The sequence below is a fragment of the Toxorhynchites rutilus genome, chromosome 3 (genome assembly GCF_029784135.1).
Source record: "Toxorhynchites rutilus septentrionalis strain SRP chromosome 3, ASM2978413v1, whole genome shotgun sequence".
NCBI classification, from domain to species: domain Eukaryota; kingdom Metazoa; phylum Arthropoda; class Insecta; order Diptera; family Culicidae; genus Toxorhynchites; species Toxorhynchites rutilus.
In genome coordinates, this window is record NC_073746.1 from 132019209 (window position 1) to 132044223 (window position 25015).

General features: G+C 38.9%; 2 protein-coding genes across 2 annotated transcripts in view; one reads left to right on the forward strand and one right to left on the reverse strand.

Moving 5' to 3' along the window:
• LOC129779729 (A-kinase anchor protein 200-like) overlaps positions 1-25015 on the forward strand; it is a 249670-nt gene that overhangs the window by 21414 nt on the left and 203241 nt on the right. The window contains exon 2 of the mRNA XM_055787379.1: positions 16447-16462. The gene's annotated coding sequence lies outside the window, so the exon portion shown is untranslated. The remainder of the gene's footprint in view (positions 1-16446; positions 16463-25015) is intronic.
• Positions 1543-7989, reverse strand: LOC129773497 (uncharacterized). Its single transcript, XM_055777109.1, has 2 exons — positions 6871-7989; positions 1543-5646 (listed from the first exon to the last, which is right to left on the reverse strand). Exons 1-2 carry the CDS (start codon positions 7987-7989, stop codon positions 1543-1545), a joined length of 5223 nt encoding a protein of 1740 aa, XP_055633084.1.

Here is a 25015-nt window from a genome sequence, read left to right on the forward strand (position 1 = left end):
TCTTATGATTAGGGTAAATGATTTTGGTTTGTCCAGTCGAAAATATGATCTTGGTTTGTCCCCTTTTTCTAATGCTCTAGTTCAATGCACCTATGTCAAATCAATAGTTCAAATGTTTCCAGACATATAAATAAAATTTTCTTTTTCATGATTTAAAGTAGTTTTATAGGATATTTTTACAGATTCACATGTAAAATCCACCTTCTATTGGTGTCGATGCGTCTCTCATTTGAGCTAATTTTTAATCAATTACCATATCATTATTTTGTACATACTCAGACCTTTTTTATAACACTTACAAATATCATGGTTGCACACCATTTGTAATAAATCATGTAATTAATGCATCTTTATGACCTCAATTCTGATCATGGTTTGTCCGATGCACTGATATTAGTTTGTCCACATGGTTACTATGGCGGCCGCTGAGCGCGTTGCAGTTAGTTTATGGGGTCCTCCGCGCGTAGCAGAAGAAAAAGTTCTCTGTGTTGAGTGCTGTTCACCTTTGAATGCCTAAGAAAAGGCGATATTCTGAACAAAGCCTAAATTATGAATGGATTAATATGATGACATTAAACTTAAGCAATGAGAAATGCAACACCTACTTCAAAACTGCGGTTCACCTTCAAAATGCCCAAGAAAAGCCAATATTCTGAAGAAAGCCTGAATTATGAATGGATTAATATGATGACAGTAAACTTAACCAATGAGAAATGAAACATCTAAATGAAAATTCCAATTTCTTCATTCAAAAATGGTGATTTCTAAAACCGGACAAACCATGATCATAATTTCTCTTTGAAGAAAATCGTAAAAAAGCATAAAAATTTGGTTATGGTATTATTTGGGGCTTTTCAAAAAACCCAAACCCGTCTTGATTACATGTGGTTTGAAGAAAAATCGATTTGCCTTTACATTTACGTGAAAACACTTTAAATCGGACCGACCAACATCATTTACCTTACTATTTTTTTTATCCCATTCATTCATTTATTAGGCTCATTAGCATTTTAGCTGTAACAGAGCCGGGTTTTAATCGTGTACATGTACATATGTTTATGTTTCTATAAATTGTAAATTACACAGTAGTTAGTAGTAGCCATTTAGGCGTTAAGTTTTCTGTTCCATTACATTATGGTAAATTACACAGTAGTAGCCATTTAGGCGTAAGGGTATTCTTTCTGTTCTTCCATTGTTCAGCAGACCGGACAGCGGAGACAGTTGATATTGATCTGTTACGTGGAAAATACTGCGAACAAATTCCGCCACACGTGTTTCGGGAACTTTCTAGAGAGCAAACTCGCTTTTTGATGGAGTTAGCTTCAAGCTATAAAATATTTATTGTTATTTTTGATTCTATATATAAATGTTGTTTGTTGCTTACATTTTAGTCCGTTTTAGTGTTTTTGAGTAATCCAATGCAAGTACAAATTTATAATTCACAAGACTGTCGATTTTTATGCGTGTCTAACTGTTCTGTGTTACAATTGAAAATGAGTGTTTGTCTGACAGCTATACTTCCTGTTCTTATGTGTCAAATAATTACCCTTGTGGCAAGTCTACAGCCGGGTTGCCATCTCGGTGGTGATCGTCGGTAACATCCCCCACCCCGTATTGCTGGTCACTTGAAGAATTCTGAGGTTCAGCCATACCACTTGTTGAGACATCGAGCACCACAATTTTTGTCACCGGTCTCTGAAGTATACCAGATTTTGTCTTGATATCAGCCCTGCGCACCCGTCCATCCTTTCCAGGATACACTCTTGCCACACGTCCCCGTATCCAGCTGTTTCGAATAGCTTCGTCGACGACTACCACAAGGTCACCAACTTTGATAGGCGTGACCTCTTCGAACCACTTATTCCGATCGGCTATAGTTGGAAGGTATTCATTTATCCAGCGCTTCCAAAACTGATCCAAGACATATTGCACATAGTTCCAGTTATTTCTTAATGTCGTTCTTTCCTCTGTAGGCAGCTTTGTAGTTTGAACGACGCCAGTGGAACTCAGCAGTAGGAAATGGTTGGGTGTTAGTGATTCCTGGTTTTCATTGGCTAAAGGAATATATGTCAGCGGTCGCGAATTTACAATTGACTCGGCTTCTGTCAATACTGTTAGGAACGATTCGTCATCTGGTCTTCTGGGAGCAGCCAAAGCTGATAGCGCAGTTTTCACGGATCTCACCATCCGCTCCCAAATTCCTCCCATATGGGGAGCTGCCGGTGGATTGAAATGCCATTGAGTTAGAGAATTCGTGAATGTCCCAGCTAATTCTCTGTTGATATTGCGTAGCTCTACAAGTAATTCACCTCTTGCTCCTTGAAAATTTGTGCCTTGATCACTATAAATCTTCTGAGGTGATCCTCGTCTGGCTATGAATCGCCTGATGGCGAGTTTACAGGATTCTGTGGAGAGAGCATGCGCTACTTCAAGGTGTACTGCCCTTATCGTCATGCACGTGAAGAGAGCAACGTATCGCTTAACGGTGGATCGACCAACCCGTATTAGAAACGGTCCACAATAGTCCAAACCGACGAACGTGAAAGGTCGTATATACGGTGACAGACGAATTAGAGGCAGCGGGGCCATACGAGGGATAGCCGGCTGGGTTTTGTAGATGCGACACCATGCACAATTTTTCGCTACTTTACGAACCACTGTACGAAGGCTAGGAATACGGAACTTTTGTCGGAGCTCATTAACCGCAGTTTCATTGCAACTGTGTCCCAATCGACGATGGTACGAGTGGACTAACAGATTCGTTACGTAGTGATTTTTCGGCAAGATAATAGGATTTCTAGTTTCGCTGGGCACACATAGAGCGTTATTTAGGCGACTGTCCATACGAACGACTCCACAATCATCGATAAATGGAGAGAGTTTGTAGAGCGGACTCTTCTTCCCCAGACGTATGTGCTTCTGTTGATCGTTAACACATTTCTTTAATATTTCAATTTCAACAGCATAAGATTCTTGTTGAACAAGTTTCCAAATTGTTGTTTCTGCTTCTCGTAGATTCTCTCGTGTAAGTCCATTTGGTTTATTCTCTGACGACGTCACTTTACGACTTATTTCTACAAATCGATGAATATACGCTACTGATCTCACAAGTCGCTCGTACTTCGAAAAACGTTCAAAGGTGATCATACAATTTCCCGTACTTTCTCTGTGATGGTGGATTACTTTTATTTCTTCGGTAGTCTGCGTTTGTAGTGGATGTTGTCGAGGCCAGTTTTCTTCCGCTTCATAAAGAAACTCTGGAGCTGTGAACCATCGCGAGCTGGGGCTGTAGAAGTTATTTTTATTCCATTTAGTCGCTTCATCCGCAACATTCTTCCGCGTTGGGACCCATTTCCATTCTGTCACGCTTGACTCACTCAAAATCTCGCTGATTCTGAAGGCTACATATTGCTTGTAGCGGCGGTGATCGGAGTGTATCCAGGACAACACCGTGCTGGAATCTGTCCAAAATATTCTACGTGTGATGTTAATCGTGTGTTCCTTGGCAATAGATCTTGCTAAGCGTACTCCAATGACAGCAGCTTGCAGTTCTAGTCTTGGTATGGATGTTGATCTAAGTGGAGCCACTTTACTTCTTGACGACACCAATGCGCATCTTACTACACCGTTTTGCACTATTCGGAAATACGCTACACATGCGTATGCTGACTCGCTTGCGTCGACGAAAGTATGCAACTCTAGCGTGTTATAGCTATGCTGATCGTAGTGAGGGAAATAACAACGTGGAATTTTGATTTCTTCAAGGTTCGTTAACACCTTTGTCCAACATTTCCAGCGACAAAATAATTCCGAAGATAATTTTTCATCCCATCCTATACCAGACCTCCATATGTCTTGGATAATCACCTTTCCATGTACGGTGATCATAGTTATCAAACCGAGTGGATCAAAAAGGCTCATAACTAGTCGTAGTGCTTCACGTTTGGTTGGAATGACATTCCCTTCAATAATCGTAACCAAGTCTTCGCGAATCAGCAGAGAAAAGCGGAAAACATCCTCTTCTGGATACCATACCAGGCCTAAAACACGCTCACTCTCATTACTAGTGAAAGATTTACAGAATTCCGTTACTATTCCACCAACTTTTTCTGTCACTTCTGTTGAGTTCGAAAGCCATTTTCGCATTTCAAACCCTGCCTTAGCATGAACTAGTTTCACTTCCTTCGCAACCTCTATTGCTTCGCTAATGCTATCAAAGCTATCCAGATAGTCGTCCACATAATGATTCCTCTGGATAGCATAAGACGCTCGTGGATACTGTTTCTCGTATTCTTGTGCGTTGAGGTTCTTCACATACTGTGAACTACATGGCGAGCAGGTCGATCCGAACGTAGCTACGTTCATAATATAAATGTCGATAGGAAGTGATCGATCGCTTCTCCATAAAAACCGCTGCGACTGACAGTCGTTTTCTAGAATGCGTATCTGGTGAAACATTTCTTTAATATCGCCGTTTACGGCGATCTGTCGTTGACGATACCGGAATATCACACCAATAAGGGATGAAAGCAAGTCAGGTCCCTTGAGCATCATACTATTAAAGGAAACGTTGTCTACCTTCGCTGCTGCATCCCACACGATACGAACTTTGTCTGGTTTTTTAGTGTTCATAACGACGCCTAAGGGAAGGTACCACACGCGACGTAAGTCGGCTGTGCGTAGCTCTTCTTCAGTAGCCTTATGCGCATATCCTTTGATCTCATATTCTGTTATTTGCTTTCTCACATTTTCGTACAGTTCAGGATTGGCACTTAGTCGTCGCTCCAAACACTGGAGTCTACGTTCAGCCATTTGCCAGCTTTCTGGAAATTCGATGAAATCATAGCGCCAAAGAAGTCCGGTCTCATAACGTCCACTGGATGTTCGAACAGTGGTATTCTTTAATATACTTCTAGCTCGTTCATCATCGGCTGATTCCAAAAGAGGAACTACGGAAACTCCCACACTTTCAACGTTGAAAAAGTTCTGCACCATTTCATGTAATTTTTCATTTGACGTTATCGAAGACGATTGTCTGCAGACTTGAACATGATGATGATCGCGTTGCACTCGTTGAATACCTGATAAATTCCCATGAACCGACCATCCGAGCCTTGATTTAGTAGCCACTGGTTCACCACTTGTGCCTTCTCTAAATTTCAGAGCAGTACTGAGATGAGTATTGTTGAGACCGATTAAAAGTTGAGGTGTCACGTTGCTATAACTCTCCATCGGAAGTCCACGCAAATGATTAAAACGCTTCTGCAATTCGCTGAACGAAAGAGTTTGCGACGGAAGATTCAAATTAGTTACGGTGCGAACGTCCTTCAGTTGATACTGCCTGTTGGATTTACGGCCGGATATTTTGATCTGCATGATCCTCGAATCTGATTCTGTACGAGTAATGTCGCTAGTCCACTGCATACTGAGAGGGCTAACCTGCCCTTTAATATCAAGCTGGTCTGCGAGGCGTTCGTCCATCAGCGTTAATTCAGATCCATCATCCATGAAAGCGAATGTGTCGACATGAACATGCTGTCCATAAATAGTTACGGGAATTAAGCGGAAGAGAGTTGATTTCCCATTCTCACTATGCAATGAGAAAACCCCCGACGATTGTGCAGATTCGACTGGCTTGATAACCGTCTGTAATTTAGGCGAGTGTAGGAGTCTATGATGACGATATTGACAACCATCAATCCCGCAAATATCACTTTTACATGGCCTTCTTCCGTGTGAATTGAGACAACGGCGACATAGATGATTTTCATTCACCATTTTCCAACGAGCATCGATATCTAACCCCTTGAATATGAAACAATCCTTAACCTTGTGTCCCGCCTTCTTGCATATTGCACAATCCCTCACATATCTTTCCGTTGATTCATTTGAAGTAGTCACATCGATTTCCACCGTCTCGGCTGAATGCTTGTTAACGAAGCCCTTATCCTTTTGCTTTTCACCTCTCCACTCTTTTTGTATTTTCGTCGCTGTGACCGGAACTATATTGCTCACGGCAGACACCATAGCCGACATAAAATTCGCAAATGTTGTTATGTCTGGTGAGGAAAATTGATGTTGATGTAATGCCCAATCAAGACGAACATTGGTTGGTAGTTTTTGAATCAGCTCTTGGAGTAAAGTAGGATTGTTCAAGTAATTACTCATTCCTACTGCTTGCAAATGTCCACATAAATTCTGCACTAATAGACCAAACTGAATTAAGTTTTCAAGTTTGTCAGGTTTTGGTGCCGGATATGCCCTCACCTTCTCTAATAGCATGTTTGCGATCAACTCAGGTCGCCCATACAGAGTATAAAGAGTGGACAATACATGTGATAACATTGAAGGATGAAGGAGGAAACTTTTTACCGCTTCTCTAGCACTTCCTTTGAGGCAGCGTTGCAATCTCATCAAATTTTCTGCGTCTGAAAAACCGCACATCTCAGTAGAATTATTATAACTTGTGATAAAAATGGGCCAGTCAGATGGATCCCCCTCAAATATTGGGAGATCTCGTGGTACTACGTGACGTGCTGTCAGCTGTTGCGGAGATGGTCCTGCTATATTACGATCGAAATTATTAGCGTTGGGAACAGGAAGTGGCGTTATAATTGGTGCTTGATAATTCGTGAATGTGGCGGGAGACGTATCACCGTGGCAAGGAATTTGACTGCAATAATCGGTATAATATGATCTTTCGACATTCACATTTCGCGTAGTGGCTGACGGGTGCGGGTGATTAATTTTAGGTGTTGAATACAATAAAGGTATATCTGATGTATTGATTTGCGGTACCGGGTTTTTCATCATCATAGTGCTTGAAATACAATGAGCTGTGTTGTGGTTTACTAAATGGCCTGAACCTACCTGCATTACTGGCATTACCTCATGTATGGATTGCTGGTGCTTATTGTACGTTGGGAGTGGGGGACGCCATGCTGTAGAAATCCTCGGTTGACAATCTTCCTTTGTGGTGACAGGATCCCCTCGAGGCGGCTGCGAACACGATTGATCATCACGCTGGGAACGTTGTTGGTTGAATAACTTCGACGAATGTTGATGAGACTCCACTTGAAGAGCCGTTTTGCACAGCTTCGCCTGTTCCGTTGACAAAACATTCGCTGTTAAACCTGCATGTATGAATCCTGGTTTCAAGAAATCCGGAATGTGTGGCTGTGGTTGCACCTGTGGCTGCACCATCGCATTGGCTGGAGCATAAGAAGAAATGTCAAAGTTTGGTACTTCTTCGTTGACAATTGCCTTCTTCTGTGGTGAAATAAACATATCGAGTTGCTGCATCTGGCTGACGTGTTTGGTTATCTCTTCATCGGCAGACGGGATAACGATCGGGGTAATTTTGCTCCCGGAGATCGTTTCCGAAGTCGTAGCCGGCTGGGTATTTAACCACTGCTTTACCTTGCTTACGCCGCTCCTGCTTGTTACACAACTTTTTGAGCCTTCGCTCCCATGTTTTTCCTCCACGAGACTGAGCATAATATCAAACCGCTTCGCTATGTGCTCCGCTTCGATGCTCTGCCTTTCCTGCATTTCCTTCGCTCTCCTTTCTTTTTCCTGCCGAAGAATCTTCTCATGTAACGCATTCTCCTTTTCCTGCATACTCCTTTCTTCCTCCGTCCGCTCGCGAAGTAACTTTTCGCGTAATAATTTCTCCTCTTCCATACGTTGAAGCTCAATCTGCATTCGGAGCGCTCTTGCACTCGATGTGTTGGATTTGCCAGAGTGACAACTTGATGACCCGACCGGAACTTGTGAGTTGCACTCAGCACAAACGAAACTGTGATTTTTTACAGATTCGTTTACTCCGGCACATTGGAAATGGTACCATGCTAAACATTTCTCGCACTCGACCTGATCGTCAATGGAGTCTGGCTCATTGCACGCATTGCAATTTCTTGGTGTTACGTTGAGGTTATGTTGAGTCGATGATTTCGGGTATGCTCCTTTACTCGTTTTTCTCGACGGCATAATTCCACTTGGACACAGCAAAAGGGTTCTCCGCAAATGAATCTAACTATTTGCAACTTGTCGAATAAAATCTTGAAGATTTGTTACGTGGAAAATACTGCGAACAAATTCCGCCACACGTGTTTCGGGAACTTTCTAGAGAGCAAACTCGCTTTTTGATGGAGTTAGCTTCAAGCTATAAAATATTTATTGTTATTTTTGATTCTATATATAAATGTTGTTTGTTGCTTACATTTTAGTCCGTTTTAGTGTTTTTGAGTAATCCAATGCAAGTACAAATTTATAATTCACAAGACTGTCGATTTTTATGCGTGTCTAACTGTTCTGTGTTACAATTGAAAATGAGTGTTTGTCTGACAGCTATACTTCCTGTTCTTATGTGTCAAATAATTACCCTTGTGGCAAGTCTACAGCCGGGTTGCCATCTCGGTGGTGATCGTCGGTAACAGATCATTGTTGGGTTATTTATAGAACAGCAGCCCGATGTATTTTGCAGAGTAGAGCAGTTGTATGGATGAATCGATCTTTGTTCCACTGTGGATCGATTTCCATCGCTGATGATGGTTGCGTGGACGTAGTTATTCTATAACAACACAAAGATGGTCAATTGAGGGCCCTGAGTTTGAACTCACGATCGATCGCTTGGTAAGCGAACGCGTAACCAAGTGGTACGAAGACCCCCTATTTACCTTACTATGAAGTTTATGATTTGGAATTGAAAATTAAGAGCTAATTAAAAATTTTTTTTTCTATATATTTTATAGGAATAATTTAATGTTTTAGACAGCGTTAGCATACAATTAAAGCTTTCGCAGCTACATTTTTAAAATTCAAGTTTGTCCTTGAATAAATACGCAATTGTCGAATTTTGTTTTTTACTCATTATAATCTTTCCACCCGAAGATAATACTTAGAGTCTCGAAAGCTTGTTTAACAACGGTCGTATATATGCAAATGCAGTTCCGAATGTGGATTTGGATAGCTAGCTTAGAAGATAACGTTTTGCAATGTTGCTTTTTGGATAACAACCAAGCTTGAAGAAGTTAGAATAGAGGACTTCATTTTCCGAATTACAAAATGGTTATTATTTCTTCCATTTAGAAGATTTTAGTTAGTAATGAGAACAATTATCCATCTAACAAAAAAGCAAATAAAAATGTCATTCTGATCTTGATTCATACTTAAATGATACATTGAATCTGCCTAAAAATAATATTAACTAACATCCCAACGGTGGAAGAAATATTTTTGTTCTCATCTTCCATCATTTCTCTTATGACTTCAGTGGCTATGGTAATCATCTACTAGCTTAACAAATGAAGATTCCACCAGCAGCTGGTCGTCACGAACTGACAAGCGAATAATACCACTCACACTGGGTGTTGTGCCTCGTCTCTCTATTATGTCGTCTATTTACTAGCATCTTCACGGCCACTTCCCAGGAACCGTCACATTTCTCCGCACACATTCTTCTCCAATTTAGTCCACTGGAAAGTTAGAAGAAAGAGCGGCATTTGCTCGCTATCGAAGTCTTTTTTGTACCATATACAACAGAAGTTAACGAGCGAATAAATTTTTGTCTATTAACCTACGTTGTTTTGTTTTGCTCGCTGTTGTGTCGTCTGTGCATACATTTTATACATTTGATACGCTTGGTTGGGGTGACAGCGCAGCGCACTTGGAGTAGACGATTGATTATTGAATTAGGATCCGGACCCGGATGAGGGAATCATTCTTTTCTTTGCAGCTTCAATGACTGTGCCGGTTTTAATCGTTCGAATCAAGTCTGTTCGATGTCATTTTTTTGATCATTATGTCATTGATGGCATTAGAATGTGAGACCCTCATCTATATAAAGAATTCCCAGTTTCGGAACACGAGAGCTCAACATCAAGTGCGCCTGAACGGTAGAATCCATTCATAATTGGTAGAGAATGTGGCAGCATATGAAAAGATAATACTGGGTTGCCAAATGAACGACCTTCGTTTTGGGCTTAACTTGAGTTTGTGTGCATGCTCCGTAAATATCATCTGGCGGCACTGCGGGTCAACCAGATGACGGTCGGCGATGATCCGCACTTGAGCGGTGTGATATATGGGTTGCTGTGTGAATTGAATCGAATCGAATAAATTTTGTTGTTAATGAAACAAAAAAAGGTTTTCTCATAATGGCAGAAAAAACGGGATGACAACACATCAGCCGATCAACGCGTGACGGGGAGCGTTTTTTCGGTTTCATTTCCAGAGTTGGTAGAATGCGTACAGTACCGGCGGAATAACACATAGATGTGATAAAACGAGGGTCCAACGGCATGTGACAACATAGTGGTTAATGATTTAATTGTTGCGCGTTGATCGAAATTTATTGACATGCACATGGGAACCAGCGATTACGGCGGAGTAAATTTTTTCATGACTATCCGCTGCCGCTGGATGTTCATAGATTTAATTGTTTGATATTGAACTTGGCTGATATAAAAAATAATTTGAACTAAAATTGTTTTCAATGTTCTATCGGATTTGATTGAATGCACAACAACATCAAAATTTAACAGAAATTTAAGAATAAACTGTTCTGCGCATTTTTTTTCTTTCAGTTTTCCATCGAAAAACACAGTTACCATCGCGAGAAAAAAACCTTTTTCAAATTCGGATTGACATGCGCTGCGCTTTGACACCACTTCTAACCCAAAAACAATGCTCGAACTTACGAAAATTGAATGATCGATTTAAAATTTCAGTTTTTATTGCAGTGCTTCAATATTATACAAATACTCTTTAGTAGAATGTTTTGGTGATCCTGAAAAGCGTCAGAGTTATAGCTATAACTCTGTCTTCTTAGTGTTATATCTATAACAGCTATTTTTCCAGTGGACATACACAAGGTCACAGATGACTATATGTTTGCTCCGTCTCCACGATTTTCTACATTATCCCATTACACCACAATCTACTTTTGGCAACGCATAGATACCAACAATTTGTACATATGATGCAAAAACACACAATCACTCTCCACTAGACGGCATGAACACCGATGCTTCGTATCGATTCTTAAAGTTACACTTTGAATTTGAAGTTGTGAACCACGGTTTGATATTGATTACTGTCTGGGCAGGAGCAAGAATGTGTAGTAGAAAGAGTGAGTGAGTTTTGAATTTTGATAGAGGTCTCAATCTTTTTCAGTTCATTTTCCTCTAGATTATGAAAAAGGCCGATTTAGAAAACATTACTCAATATGCTCTGTGTTAAACTCCGACCGTTTCGATAAATTGCTATCAAGTAGAGCTTAAACTGCAATATGTCATTATTGACGTTACGGGTAGGTCAATACACAAATGGGTAAAACAAATGTATGGAAAATGGGAATGTAGTTGCCATTAGAAAGCTGGGATTGCGTACTAAATAGGATCATTCAAACACATTATCGTCTCAATTATATCACTAGGCGTTTTCATCTCGTCTCGTTTATATCACTCTCGATTTTATCACTGAAAATGTATCGTTTATATCGCGTTTTTCGAAACATAAGAAATAATATACAAATTTAAATTCATCGTTGAATTATGCATCAAAAATGAGAATTAAGCAGAAAAAAATATTTTAAGTATTCATGATCAGTCGTCCTGTGACATTTCTCAAGATTCATCCGTGAAAGAATTAGTAATGCAATATTTATTTCGTCAATTGTTGAAATTCTATTGGAATGCAGTCGGTGATTCATTTCTATTACTGCGAATTGAAGTTTTCTTTATTGTTTTGGAACGGCAAATAGGCGAGACAAAAAACCTTATTTAAGTACACACTTATTTAAACATATCACCGATTCGTGTCAACCATACGAATGAAACACACATTTCTGCATTACTCGAGAATTAATCAAGCAAATGAAACGAAATTTGGCCTGTGGAGGTTTTAGGGTGCAATAAATGTTTCTATGGTGGTTAGACACTCCACATTCACACACTCTCTAAGAGGGGGCTGCCATACAAATGAAACACAAATTTCTGCATTACTTGAGAATTAATCAAGCAAACGAAACCAAATTTGGCATGTGAAGGTTTTAGGGTGCAATAAATGTTTTTACGGTTGTAACGGTGGTCATACAAATGAAACACAAATTTGTACATTACTCGAAAATGAATCAAGCAAACGAAACCAAATTAAGTGTATGGAGGTTTTAGGGTGCAATAAATGTTTTTACGGTGGTTAGACACTCCACCCCCTCTCTAAGGGAGAGCTGCCATACAAATGAAAAACAAATTTCTGCATGACTCGAAAACTGATCAAGAAAACACCAAATTTTGCATGCAAAGGTTTCAAGGGACAGAAAACGTTTCTATGACGAATAGACACTCCTCCCGTCTTTCTGAGGGGGGAGGGGAGCTGCCATACAAATGAAGCGTACATTTCCGTATAATTCAAAAACAAATCAAGCAAACGGAACTAAATTTGACATTTGGTGGTTTTTTTTTTTTTTTAAATTCGTTTATTTTTACAGGCTCAGTTACTTAAGTTTAAAGGAGCCGAATTCTTAAATATATTTTTAAAACTATATATATATAGAAACAATTTTCTTACATCTATGGTTAGTAAGGTGGAAAACCGATTACTCGCGGTGTACTCGAGTTTAGAAGGGTGACATATTTTTAGGAGAAGGATGGGATATAAGGAAATTGTAACAATGTTGATGAGCACTCAATTCTTAAATCTATTCGTATATCTATAGTTTATTTACATTTCAACTTATTCTACTATTTATAGCAAGGGGACGAATTACCCGCAAAGGAAAGAAAGGAGGGTATAAGGATGTAGGGACAATCACACACGAAGATCTATAGCTTTAAGGAAAACATATATATGGGACATGTAATCAAGGTCTAACCGAGCCAACACATCTCTCACCGGCACATTGGGCTGTCTTCCTCGGGCCCGAAGGGAGTTTTCTAAATTCGATCTGGCGACCAGATACACCTCGCACGACCAAACAAGGTGCTCGATGTCGTGATAACCTTGGCCACAAACACAAAGATTGTTGTCGGCAAGATTAATACGAAAGAGTAGCGCATCTAACGAACAGTGATTGGACATGAGTCGGGAGAAGGTGCGAATAAAGTCCCGACTCAAGTCCAGACTTTTGAACCACGGTTTGAGGCTAATTTGGTGGTTTGAAGGAGAAGAAACATTTCTAAGGTGGTTTGACACTCCTCCCCCCTCTTTAAGCGGTCTCCCATACAAATGAGACACAAATTTCTGCGTAACGCGAGAACTTATCAAGCAAACGAAACCAAATTTGGCATGTGGAGGTTTTAGGATGCAATAAATGTTTCTATGGTGAATAGACAATCCTCCCCCTTCTCTAAGGGGAGAAGAGGGAAACGGTCTGTCTTTATTCTATCATATTTTCTGTATCAAATATTTATTTCATGTAACGGAGAAACATGTTATTTGCAAGTGGTTAAAAAATCTTGAACGAGAATTGTGTCTGAAAATAATATAATATTATAATGATAAGTTTTGGTAGAAGTACTAGGATTTTCTTAGTAAAAGGTAAATTCAACGGGGTCGGTTAGAAGATCAATCAATGAATAGTTCTACGATTGGACTCATGAACTTGCGCTTAGTAAGAAAACGTGAATGTTTGAAGGTATTGATAACAAAAAACAAATTTTGGGCGGGACGAAGTTTGCCGGGTCAGCTAATGTTGAATAAAGCCTTCAAATTAAGGCAAAAATAATGGATTAATTTCTTAATTATATCTCGTGATCTACTGACACGATAACCGATTCTGTACAAAGCAATCCCTCTATATTATTAATCAGTGTATGACTTGAGATGGCTCGAATCACTTCACGAAAAAAACTTATCTCAAGTGAATACTAATGAATTCTCCCGGGATTCCCGAAAACGAATGCTGTAACGATAGTTGTCATTAAGTGATATTCTTCAAGTATTGATTTATATTTAAAATTGGAGCTGATAATTAGGGTGATCACCATAATAGAGTGAATGACTTTAACGTGATCATTGTTATTTCACATCACTCGCGGTGCAGAATGAGGGAGAGTGATTCCCCCTTTAAATCTACTGGACGAATAATCATATAGATCTTCTAAGAAAAATGCATCGATTATCTATCTTTTTTTAAATGATAAATCCTATTCTCGTTAAAAATGGCAATACCCTAGAATCATAGAAATTCAATACCTTTATCCTCATCAACCGAAGTTCACCAGAGAATCCTCATACGGGCGGAAAGTTCAGATACAAATGATTATCGTACAGAAAATGTTCAAAACTGCTGTTTCGAATCGATTTCATTCGTGACGCCCACTTCCCATAAAGAGGAGCAAAATCCAGCCCACATGTGGTCTACCAGTCTATCGAGTTATTCCTCGATTGACACATGTCGAATTCCAATTTTACTTCCTGTTCCAATCGATTGCGTTACAGAATCAAATCGGTCCCATCTATGTTCTGATGTGTGTACTAAGCGGAAAGTTCTCCTCGCAATCCACCCAGACCCAGACAGTGCCGAAGGATTGATCCTCCGAACATAATCCACTTTTCGACGGCTTCTTGTGTATCGCACGCTTTTACACTCGATATGTGAGACGAGACAAATAGAGAAAGGCGTAACGGTTACACATTTCTCTCCGGCGGCATGTAGGTTTGAATGATGATTGGAAATATTCCTTTCGGATAGAATCATCGTTGTCCCATCTTCGTCTTTTTCCTTCCTCGTTCTCCCGGCACACGGATGCCTGGGAAGTGTCGGTGTGACGTTTGCAGCACGCCAGAGTGGCACCGAAAAAGGCGTATATTTATGGGTTATTACCGGGATGATTATACGGTATCGATGTCTTTGTTTATAGCAGCCAGATTCCGAGGTCGTACTCCGTATTAAAAGGAGGGAGTTCTGGGTGCCGTGAGGGTAGCTAATTTATGTTTATGCGAGCGAGCAGCAGAGGTGGAAGAATGGATCATCCACAACCGACATGAAAATATCGTGATGATGCTCCTATGCTCCTGGTTTTAAATTTCACCTTCTTCTTAGCCTACGTAACCAGGGTAAACGGCGGGGCGCATTGGTGCTAGGTTAGCGTGTGAACTGGTAGTAGAAAAAAATTCTTCCTAACTAAAGTTGAAGCTTGCGTCCACCTCTAGTCATGTACTCGCTGTGTACTTGTTGCGGTAGTTCAATTTCCTAGTGGACATTCGGGCGCCACGAGGGATTTCATTCGAAACTTGTGCCCAGTCGTTTAGCTTAAAAGGCAGCACTGTACAATTATGTGGCGCGTTACGTGCTATACAATTCTGATTGTGGTTGACGCTACATGACTTCTATTGCAGGATATCTCCACATCAATATTGCATCTTAAATTACTGTTGATGTCATTAAGTCATTATTTGTCCACTATTCTCTGCAATTCAATAAATGGAAATTTACTCTCATGGAATACTGTTTTCTTGTATTCACGTAACCAGGCCGTAATGTTTGAACTGAAACTTCACGGGGATTCAATATTAGCCATATCTCTAGCCTAGAACAATATCCTTCACACTATTTCTTGATTGTAGGTTATTAAATTCTAATTTTTGTGATTTTAATACTCCTGATAATAATAGCGATATAAATCATGTTTGGAAATACTTCATATCAATGTCGCAATGTAAATAAAACCCCGCGAACAAAAATGATGACCTCTCCCTGAGTCATTTATTGGCAGTTGTAGCTAGTATTAGCGAGGGAATGTCACGTTAGTAATAGACTTAATGGAATTGTGCCAATTGGCGCAATAACTCCCTCTCTGATGGATATTCCCCAGATGCATTATCATACAGTATCAAGGTGACTCATATTCTCATATTCATATTCAGCTCATATTCACGTATTTTTCTGCAACTCAAATCCAATATCCATCGGAGCTAACGTGAATGTGTGTGTCTGTGCTTTTAGATATGCATATGTCGGTGAAAAGAATACAAAAAACAGTCGCCCTTCAAAGCGGTAGCCTCTAGCAAACACCATGTTGGACCGTTTTCAATACTGTTGTGGGCCACAAGCGAACCCTGTTCGCCCCCAAAAACAGCGCAGAAAAATGTCACGCAAAATACGCACTCGTATGACGGGAGAGATTTAGTGAGGTTTATTTTTATGCGACCCACGCGAATACAAAACATTTCCATCGGTGTGCCGTTAGTGTGCCGGACCTTCGGAACAATTTTCCCATCGCCCTGCGGCGTCCTTAACGAGCTGTGAAGGCTGCTGGAACGGAAGCAGAATGAATGTGCGAAAGGTCGTTCCGATCGCACTGACTCGCATCTCGGTTTTGTTATGTTGTTGACTTTTTCGTGGTCTAATTTTGAAAAGAGAGCTATTCTGCAATTAGTGAATTGTTTGTTTCGTTCCTGCATGGCAAATTAATATAGCGTTTTTTCTCTTGTTTTTTTCAGAATTAACATCAGGAAGGTGAGTTCGGAATCATTGAATCGACGGAAACATTACGGTTTTTAACGAGTAGGGTATACGTATCAATGATCACAAATGAACATGAATATATCCGCAATGCAGTCACCGGCAATTTTTATGGTAAAGTACTATGTCGCTCGTCCGATAGATACCCTTCGATATTAATAGTAACACTGACTCTTACACGGCCGTTCTACGCATAGATGCCCCATGTTACTTTTTGACAATTTTCACTTTTCTTGATAAAACGATGTTTTTATCCACAATTTTCTGGAAAAACACAAAAACTTATTGTTTGTTCCCAGTGTTTTGAAAAACAACATCAAGCTCAATTGTCCCATGTTGAAATTCTAGGCATAATTGTTCCATCATGTATTTTTTGTAGATCTATAATAAATGTATCGGTTAAGTACAACAATTTTATGTCACGCTTTCAGCCGGGCTAATGCACTCATTTCTGGCAAACAGATAAACACGTGTAACAGAACACGTGTACACTAGGGTGTCAATTGGGAAATAATCGACCCTAAAATTTCTAAAAGTTACCCTCTACAAAATGTTCACCACCTCGAAAAAAACACCATATGCCAAATATCAGTTCAATCGGACTTAAGGGAGAGTGGCGCAAAGCGGTCAAAGTTTGAGTTTTTTGAAAACCGAAAAATCAACAAAGGGGGGAGTAAAGGAAATCTGGGTTTTCGATTTTTTTTTTGATGCCAAATGTCTTAAAATTGCATGAAACGTCGAGATCTAGTGTCATCTCGAAAATTTTTTTTGTCGAAAATCGACATTCTGGGACTTTGTTTTTTTTTCGGAACACGAAACGAAAAGTATGATTTTGGGTACCAATAAGAATGAATAGCTATCTCGGAACTTGCTGCGAAACGTAAAAAAATGCAATAAAAAAGTTCATTCGGAACTTACTGCGAAATGTTGATTTGCATGATAATTTACCCTATGCAAAATATTAGCTTATTCGAACTTTATTTATTGGTGTCACAGACGTTGAAATTCGAGTTTTTTTGAAAAACGAAAAATCACCGGAAATCGGGGTTTAAAAAAAATTATATTTGGCATAGGGTGTTTTTTCGAGGTGGTGAACATTTTTTATGGAAATCTTAAGAAATAATGAAAGATTTCGCACGCTTTTAGCTCGGCCATCTATTGATAGATCGCAAAGATGGTTCCATCAATAGATTGTTTAATAACTTTAAAATGCCGAGCATTATCCGAACCCACGTTTTGATTGATTCGATTTTTGTTACCCGAGTTTCGCCGGAGCAAGTGCAGTAGCACCAAAACACAATTTAAATATATCCGAACAATTGCGAGAACAATCGTAGCTACCATCATTCTATCTGAGGGAACACTGGACAAAAAAGCAGCATAATAAATACTCCCCCGTTGCGGCAATCCTCAGTTTATGGTTTGTTATCGTGCTGAACGGACATGCAAGATTGTTTGTTTCAGAATGCGTTCTCAGAATATGCAATATACACAACTGTACAGTATTGAGCTTGCATTGGCGTACCGAAGCATAGCAAAAGAGAAATGTGAAATTAACTATTAAATTAGAGTAAGCTTTCATATGTATTTTAAGTCTAGTTTCGGTTCAGCCAGCGAGCGTCTAAAATGAGCAAAATCGGTCATCAGTGTAGAACTTACGACGGACGCACGGCGAGCACAATTCGCCATGCAATAGTTTAACTTTTTTCCGTGATTTCAGTTTTCCATAACATAACAACTTGATGCTGGAGGAGACGCGTCCATTTTTCTCGCCGTACGCTGTTTTTTTTGTCGGGAGAGAACTAATGTGAGTTCAGGAATGTGTTCGGATTTATGGGTGAGCGATGGAGATGTAATTTTGCTAAGAGATACTGATAAATTACTTGAATATTCAATATGTTCAGTGTTTCAGTATTGCTATGGACAGCGAGCAATCAACAGTTAATACTGAGACTGAGAGTTCATTTACGAATTCTATTAACACTAAATTTTGAAAAACTCAAAAATCATTTCTTTTCCCATATTTGAAGTGTAAATAGTGCGAATAAGGTCAATTATGATTGCTTCGGCAAAAAATATGGAAAAGCCGGTGTAAACAAATATATTTTTCGTACTTAACCGCGTTCGAACGAAAACTAGAAATTACCGTTTTATTCTAACGAACAGGTTTTCGTGCTTTGAACGAAAACCGGAATACGATTGCACATAATTAACGTATCTGATCTGATATTTTAGAACTAATTCATTGGGATGAGTCGAAATTTTGGAATCAGTGGCCCTGAAAAGGACCGATGACTTACGTGATTTTGTAGAACCAGCTGATCCATTCTTGTCCTCGCGAGAACAATGTCGCATTTTCTTCCCATATTGTCAATGCAGACAGATTTTCTTGTATTTTTTAAAGATTGTGGTTTACTCGCCTGTAGCCTCGATTCTGATCTTGCGAACAAAATTGCACCACGGTGTGCAACATCTCCCATTCACGAATACGCTATCGAGCCTCCGAAGTGGTAATGCTTTCGGACTTCGCATCGAGCGAAACCACTGTGTGAGAAATCACCATTAACCCTTTCACTACGGTAGTGTGCTCCGTCGGAGTGCTACCGCTGAACGGAGCATTGCGCCGAACAGTATGCATATCGCGCTGGTGTGATCGATGTGCAGTATCACCCTGATGTCGTCTATAGACGACGCTCGTATACACAGGTCGTCGCGCCTTTAGATGAACCTCGTAACGAAAGGGTTAAGAAAGATTGTTGACTGACTACTTGCTGACTGGAGCGAGACTGTATGATTAAAATCGCAAATACAACATTTTATGAACTCGTCCCTTGCAATAAATAGCAAGCGGGTGCATTTTAAGTTGCAATATTTCCTTTCTACTCAGTATCCGTTTCGAATGAGCGATTTTCGCATGACTGGTGATTTGCAGTGGTATATAAAAATTGTGACACTAATCGCTTTTCGCTAATTTACAAAATATTAGACCCGTATTTTTTATTTTTCCATTAGGGTGACCATTTCCATTTTAGAGTGGTCCAAAAATTCACCTTTTTCTCATTTTTTCGAAAACCATTTTTTTCAAAAATTTATAACTTTCGAACTACTGTACCGATTTAGATGATCGATATATCAAATCAAAGCCAATTAGTTGGTCTTTTATGAAAAAATGCTACAGTTGCAGAAAAAAACATTTTTGTTATTATTGATCGTATTTGTTCGTATGGTTTTCATGATATCGGGACCACGAGCGCCTATTTTTTTGTATTTTTTCTGAGGTTTTTTATATAACAGATCCAAAAATCAGAATAGCGTTTTTTTCGTTTTTGTGTTATGATTCTTTTAATCTACCGGACCGATTTAGATGATTAATATATCAAATCATAACCTAATCTTTTTCGAAAAAATATTACTTACAAATTACAAAAGAACTGTATTTTGTTTTCGTGATTATTGATTGTATTTGTTTTTTTTAGTTTACATTGTTTCGGGATCAAGGACGCTGTATGTATTTATTTTATTTTTCTTGAAAGCTGAGGTTTTTCGACACAACATATCCAAAATTAGAGAGCTGTTTTGTTTCGTTTTTAAGTTATGATTTTTCAAAGTTAACATGTTTTCAGTCTTCGTTTAATATTCCTATGTGACTAGATCAGATATATGTGACTAGAATCCAGTTTTTTCGCGGGTGTGAATGTTGAACTGCATACCAAATGTCTTTTTTTTTTTGGCGAAAATACCAAAAATGATCGATTTTCATGGGTTTTAAGATGTTTAGATCAAAAAATTAAATTCTGCATAATATTATGAAAAACGTTTAATGTTTTTTTTTTCAAAATATATATACAGTAGAACCCCCATTATCCGCGAGCGGATATGGTTTATCCGCGAAAGCGAGTTCCATAGTAATTCTATGAAACTACCCTAAATTTGACAATGAATGGTAGGTTTTTGTTCTTCTGTTTTGGTTATGACTTTCACATTATTTGACTACTGGTGTACACGACCTTACAGATGGATAGTTCAATGATTCCTGTATTGATAAAACATTGTTTTCATACTGAAATATCTGTTTTTTTGTGTTTGCACCTCATTTTTAGTCATTTGTTGTGTTATCCGCGATTTTCGTGATCCGTGATTTTGTCGCTTGAGACACTTAAGCGATTATTCAAATAACATGAGACATTTATGCAAACAGTAGTTCTGATAGTTATGAACAATCTTTTCACACCAAAAATCACACCAAAGTGGTACAATGGCTAAATTCTGCTGTTATGATTTTTTTTTCACATTCCTATTCATTCAACGCGTTATCTTGTGTGGGTGACTACATTGTTTGATACTGAGGATCGTTATCTATTACCCATAGGAATACCGTATTAATTCGTGGACAGGTTCACTAGACATCAAGTTTCGTTTAGGAAAAGCATAAACTGATACATGATTGAGTAAAATATAAAATAAGCATGGTTTCTTGCTGTGGTGGCTGAGAGCAGACAAACGACCACAAAGAGTTAATATAGAGCAATTTCACGCCCAATCAGCAGCTCCCTAACCCATTCGTCTCTGTTTTTTTTTGGAACTTGGTACTTATGATGGAATCTGAAATCAATGAACTATTAGGGAATAAATAACATACATTATGGTATGCTTACTCAAAAATTTAATTTGCCAAACTTTGCCAAATATCATATTTTAATCAGACATCTGGATTTTTAGTTATGATTTTTTCGAAAGAAAGATCGATGATTTTGAGTGCCTCCTTGTAAAAAATCAGTCGTTATTTAAATTGGTCATGAACATTGTGATTTTAGGTAGTTTCAACCAGAAGTACCAAGTTTTAAGTGGATCGGGTCAAAATGTTCTGTTTTTTAACTGATTTGGCGTGGAATTACTCTATGTTATGTAAAATACTCTATACTTTTCGAAAGGGAATTAGGGAATCTTCGTTATCGACACCCTAAAAACTTGAAAAACTTTTAATTTCAAAAGGGTCTTTCTACAAAAGTGGATTTTGTATGGAACTAATTAAATATTCTTTCCAGGAGGTTCATTGATACCGTTTATTGTCTTTGATAAGATAAACAATTGGCAAAAATTATTATGTTCCGCAATTGACGAAAACATAAAAAAAAATATATCTCAAAAATGAAAATTATATCTTTCTGAAATTTTGGTAACGTGTGTAAGAAAGCCTCAGCTTTCCAAAAATGACCAAAGGAATTCCTATACTTTTAGATAAATATGAACGGAACAGAAATGAACAGTAAATAAATTACGTGATTGAATGTGAAAGTTTACAGAATCTGAAATCAATGAACTATTAGGGAATAAATAACATACATTATGGTATGCTTACTCAAAAATTTAATTTGCCAAACTTTGCCAATTGCCAGGAAATGTTTAAAATTATATTGCAGAGAAATTAAAAAAATAGAAGTTGGGTGTTAAGGAACAAATTGTAGAGCAGTTAGAGAGCTTCAATTTGGTTGATGGAAATATTCATGTTTATTATGTATTTTTTGGATTACATTAAGAATAACACCTTAAACTCCACACACATTAAAGTTTTTCACTTCTGAAATGTTACTTAAATCCGCTAATTTGGAAGTTTTACAACTGTATCCTTTATAAAATTTTCTTATCTTTCAAATGGAAGCAACAGAATTGTCCTACGTAGCGTAATTTTTTAATTAGAGTTTAAGGCAAAAGGGCCTGAAACAGAGAAAAAGTTCAATAACTCTGTCATTGTTAGAATTCGAACATATGCGTAGAAACATTTTTATCATCAAATATGATCCTCTATCACATTCTGAAATAAATAAGGTTTTTTATATGAGAAAGGTATTTTATGACTTTAAGGGGATGAACCAAAAATTAAATTCTTCTTTTAAAATCAAAAAAAACAAAAAATAAGTGTATAAAAACAAATAAAAAAAGAATTTTTTTTGATTCGATTATATACAGTGAAAATAAATCGAAGAATATATATAATCGAGTCCGACCTGTATATGGAAAAACATTCATCATAGAATATCAAAAACCAAGACTGTACATTTTGTTTATTGGCCCAAAAAAATAACCTGTGCAAAGTTTCTGCTCAATCGGATGGAATTAGGGATGTCTCAAACCGCTCAAAGTTTTGATCCTCGAAAATGTTCCAATCTACATGAAATTTGGAAAAAAAATTTTTCGATGCTAAATGACTTAAAAATGCATAAAACGTCGTGATCTGGTGTCATCTCGAAAAACAATTTTTGGCCGAAAATTGACTTTCTGGGACTTTTTTTTTTCCCAAAATATATTTTTTATTAAGGCACATGTGGCGTTAGCCTGACGGGGCCGGGAGTCCAATATTTTGACAAATTTTGTCTTACAACTATGTTAGTAATATGTAACCGATTACTCGCGGTTGGCTCGAGGTTAGTATTACAAGTGTTCTCATAATTGGTATGTTGCAGTCTTCGATGCTCTATACGTGTGCCCGACACGGGCTACTTCCTATTGGGATTCAGCTGACCATTAATCAGCAACGCTCCCTAGTCTGTACCCCATATCTAGCGTGGTGCGTCTTTCTCGACTCGAGGAATCCAGGATAGAATGGTCACTAGCCGGCGCAATCATCAGTTCGTGTAGAGTTGTCATGAGCGGTACAACCTTTGGCTCTTGTTGAATGATCAGTGGACTGCACAACCTTTGGCCCGTGCATCTGTAAAGAGTGTGTGTATGTATTGCCGCGACTAAGTAAAAGTTTATCGATCGCTAGGAGGGATATAAAACGGGGACACAACGAAGGAAACATCATTAAACGTTGACATCGGCGTTTCTGAGGAACAGGTATAGATGAAGCAGAAGATCAGGATCCCGGCTACCTAAGATATCCCGGACGGGGATATCCGATTGTCTGCCTTTTGCTCTCAGTCCTCTAGAGAGCTGAGAGCGAGCAGCATGGAACCGGATACACGACCAGACAACATGCTCGATGTCGTGGTAGCCATCGCCACAATCACAAAGATTGTTTGCTGCGAGCCCAATGCGATAGAGATGCGCGTTTAGGTTGTAGTGATTGGACATAAGCCGAGATATCACGCGAATGAAATCACGACCTACATTCAATCCCTTAAACCATGCACTCGTCGAGACCTTAGGGATAATCGTGTGTAACCAACGACCGAACTCATCTTCACTTCACATGCGCTGCCAACTAACGAGTGTGTCCTGACGAGGAATGTGAAAAAATTCATTATAGGCAATTTGCCTTTCAAAAAGTGTGCCTTCTGAAGCGCCCACCTTAGCTAGCGAGTCCGCTTTCTCATTCCCCGGAATCGAGCAATGAGAGGGAACCCATGCTAAGGTAATCTTGAATAATTTTTCGACCAAAACACTCAATAGATGTCTTATTCTTGTTAGGAAATAAGATGAGCGTTTATCAACTTTCATTGAGCGGATTGCCTCTATTGAGCTGAGACTGTCTGAAAAAATAAAATAATGGTCGATGGGCAGTGTTTCAATGATCCCTAGAGCATAGTATATCGCACCCATTTCTGCGACATACACTGGGACTTGACCTGAAGATATGGAAAAAATAGTTATCGAATTTAAAAAACCGACCATGTACAACTTGTTGAATGGTCTTATGGCATTATTTCTTGATATCTTCTTCAATGGCATTAACGTTTCTAGAGGAATTTCTCAACGTAGTATTATCTGCGTCATTTTTTTATTAGAACTCAGTTGAGATTTTTATGATAAATAACACGTCTTGAGTGTATTATGAGTGGCAGCTCAACGAATCACGTTGTATTGTTTCTGGTGTAGCACAGACCAATATAAAATATAAATTCACCTACAATAACTCTCCGACAGAGCGAACTTATAGCACTTTTATCGTGTCCATTACACGTCACCATATTGGGCGATAGAAGAATAAAAAACGACTCGACTAACGTATGATACTGACAGTAATTGCTCACAGATTTTGATCTTATAGTAAACATTGGATCGGTTATTCGGCATAAGTGTGCTCCACCTTTCTCTCGAATGTATTTCGATACCATTTCGCTGATTTCATTAGGGTTGCCGAGAAAATCTGCGAGCAGATTTTACTGTGGCAAAATTTTATTAGAAAATGATAAATTAATCGGTTTATTAGCAACCCCACTTGCCCACTCGTAAACTGAATGTGTACAGCTTTACATGTAGCGTTCCCTTTTCGAATGTATTTTTCCTGCATCGTGCGTGATAGTGTGCCAAGTCTCAGGCAGCCAACCTTTGGCAGGAATTAACCCATCCCCTAGGGACAACGCTATTATACTGTGTAGGTGTACCGACAGGCTCGTCGATATGACTTAAGACTCGGCCTGTGTACCGCAATGGTCAGAATCTCCAAACCGTTGATCTGCTGCCAGCGCGTGGTTTGCATGTGTTTGTGTTGGACTGGAAATCGAGACGGCGTTTTATTGAAAATGGGGGATCTGGATCACACAACATTGGGTTGGCACTGTTGTAGCAATGCGCGCCACGAGACGACGATGATAGGGGAGATTC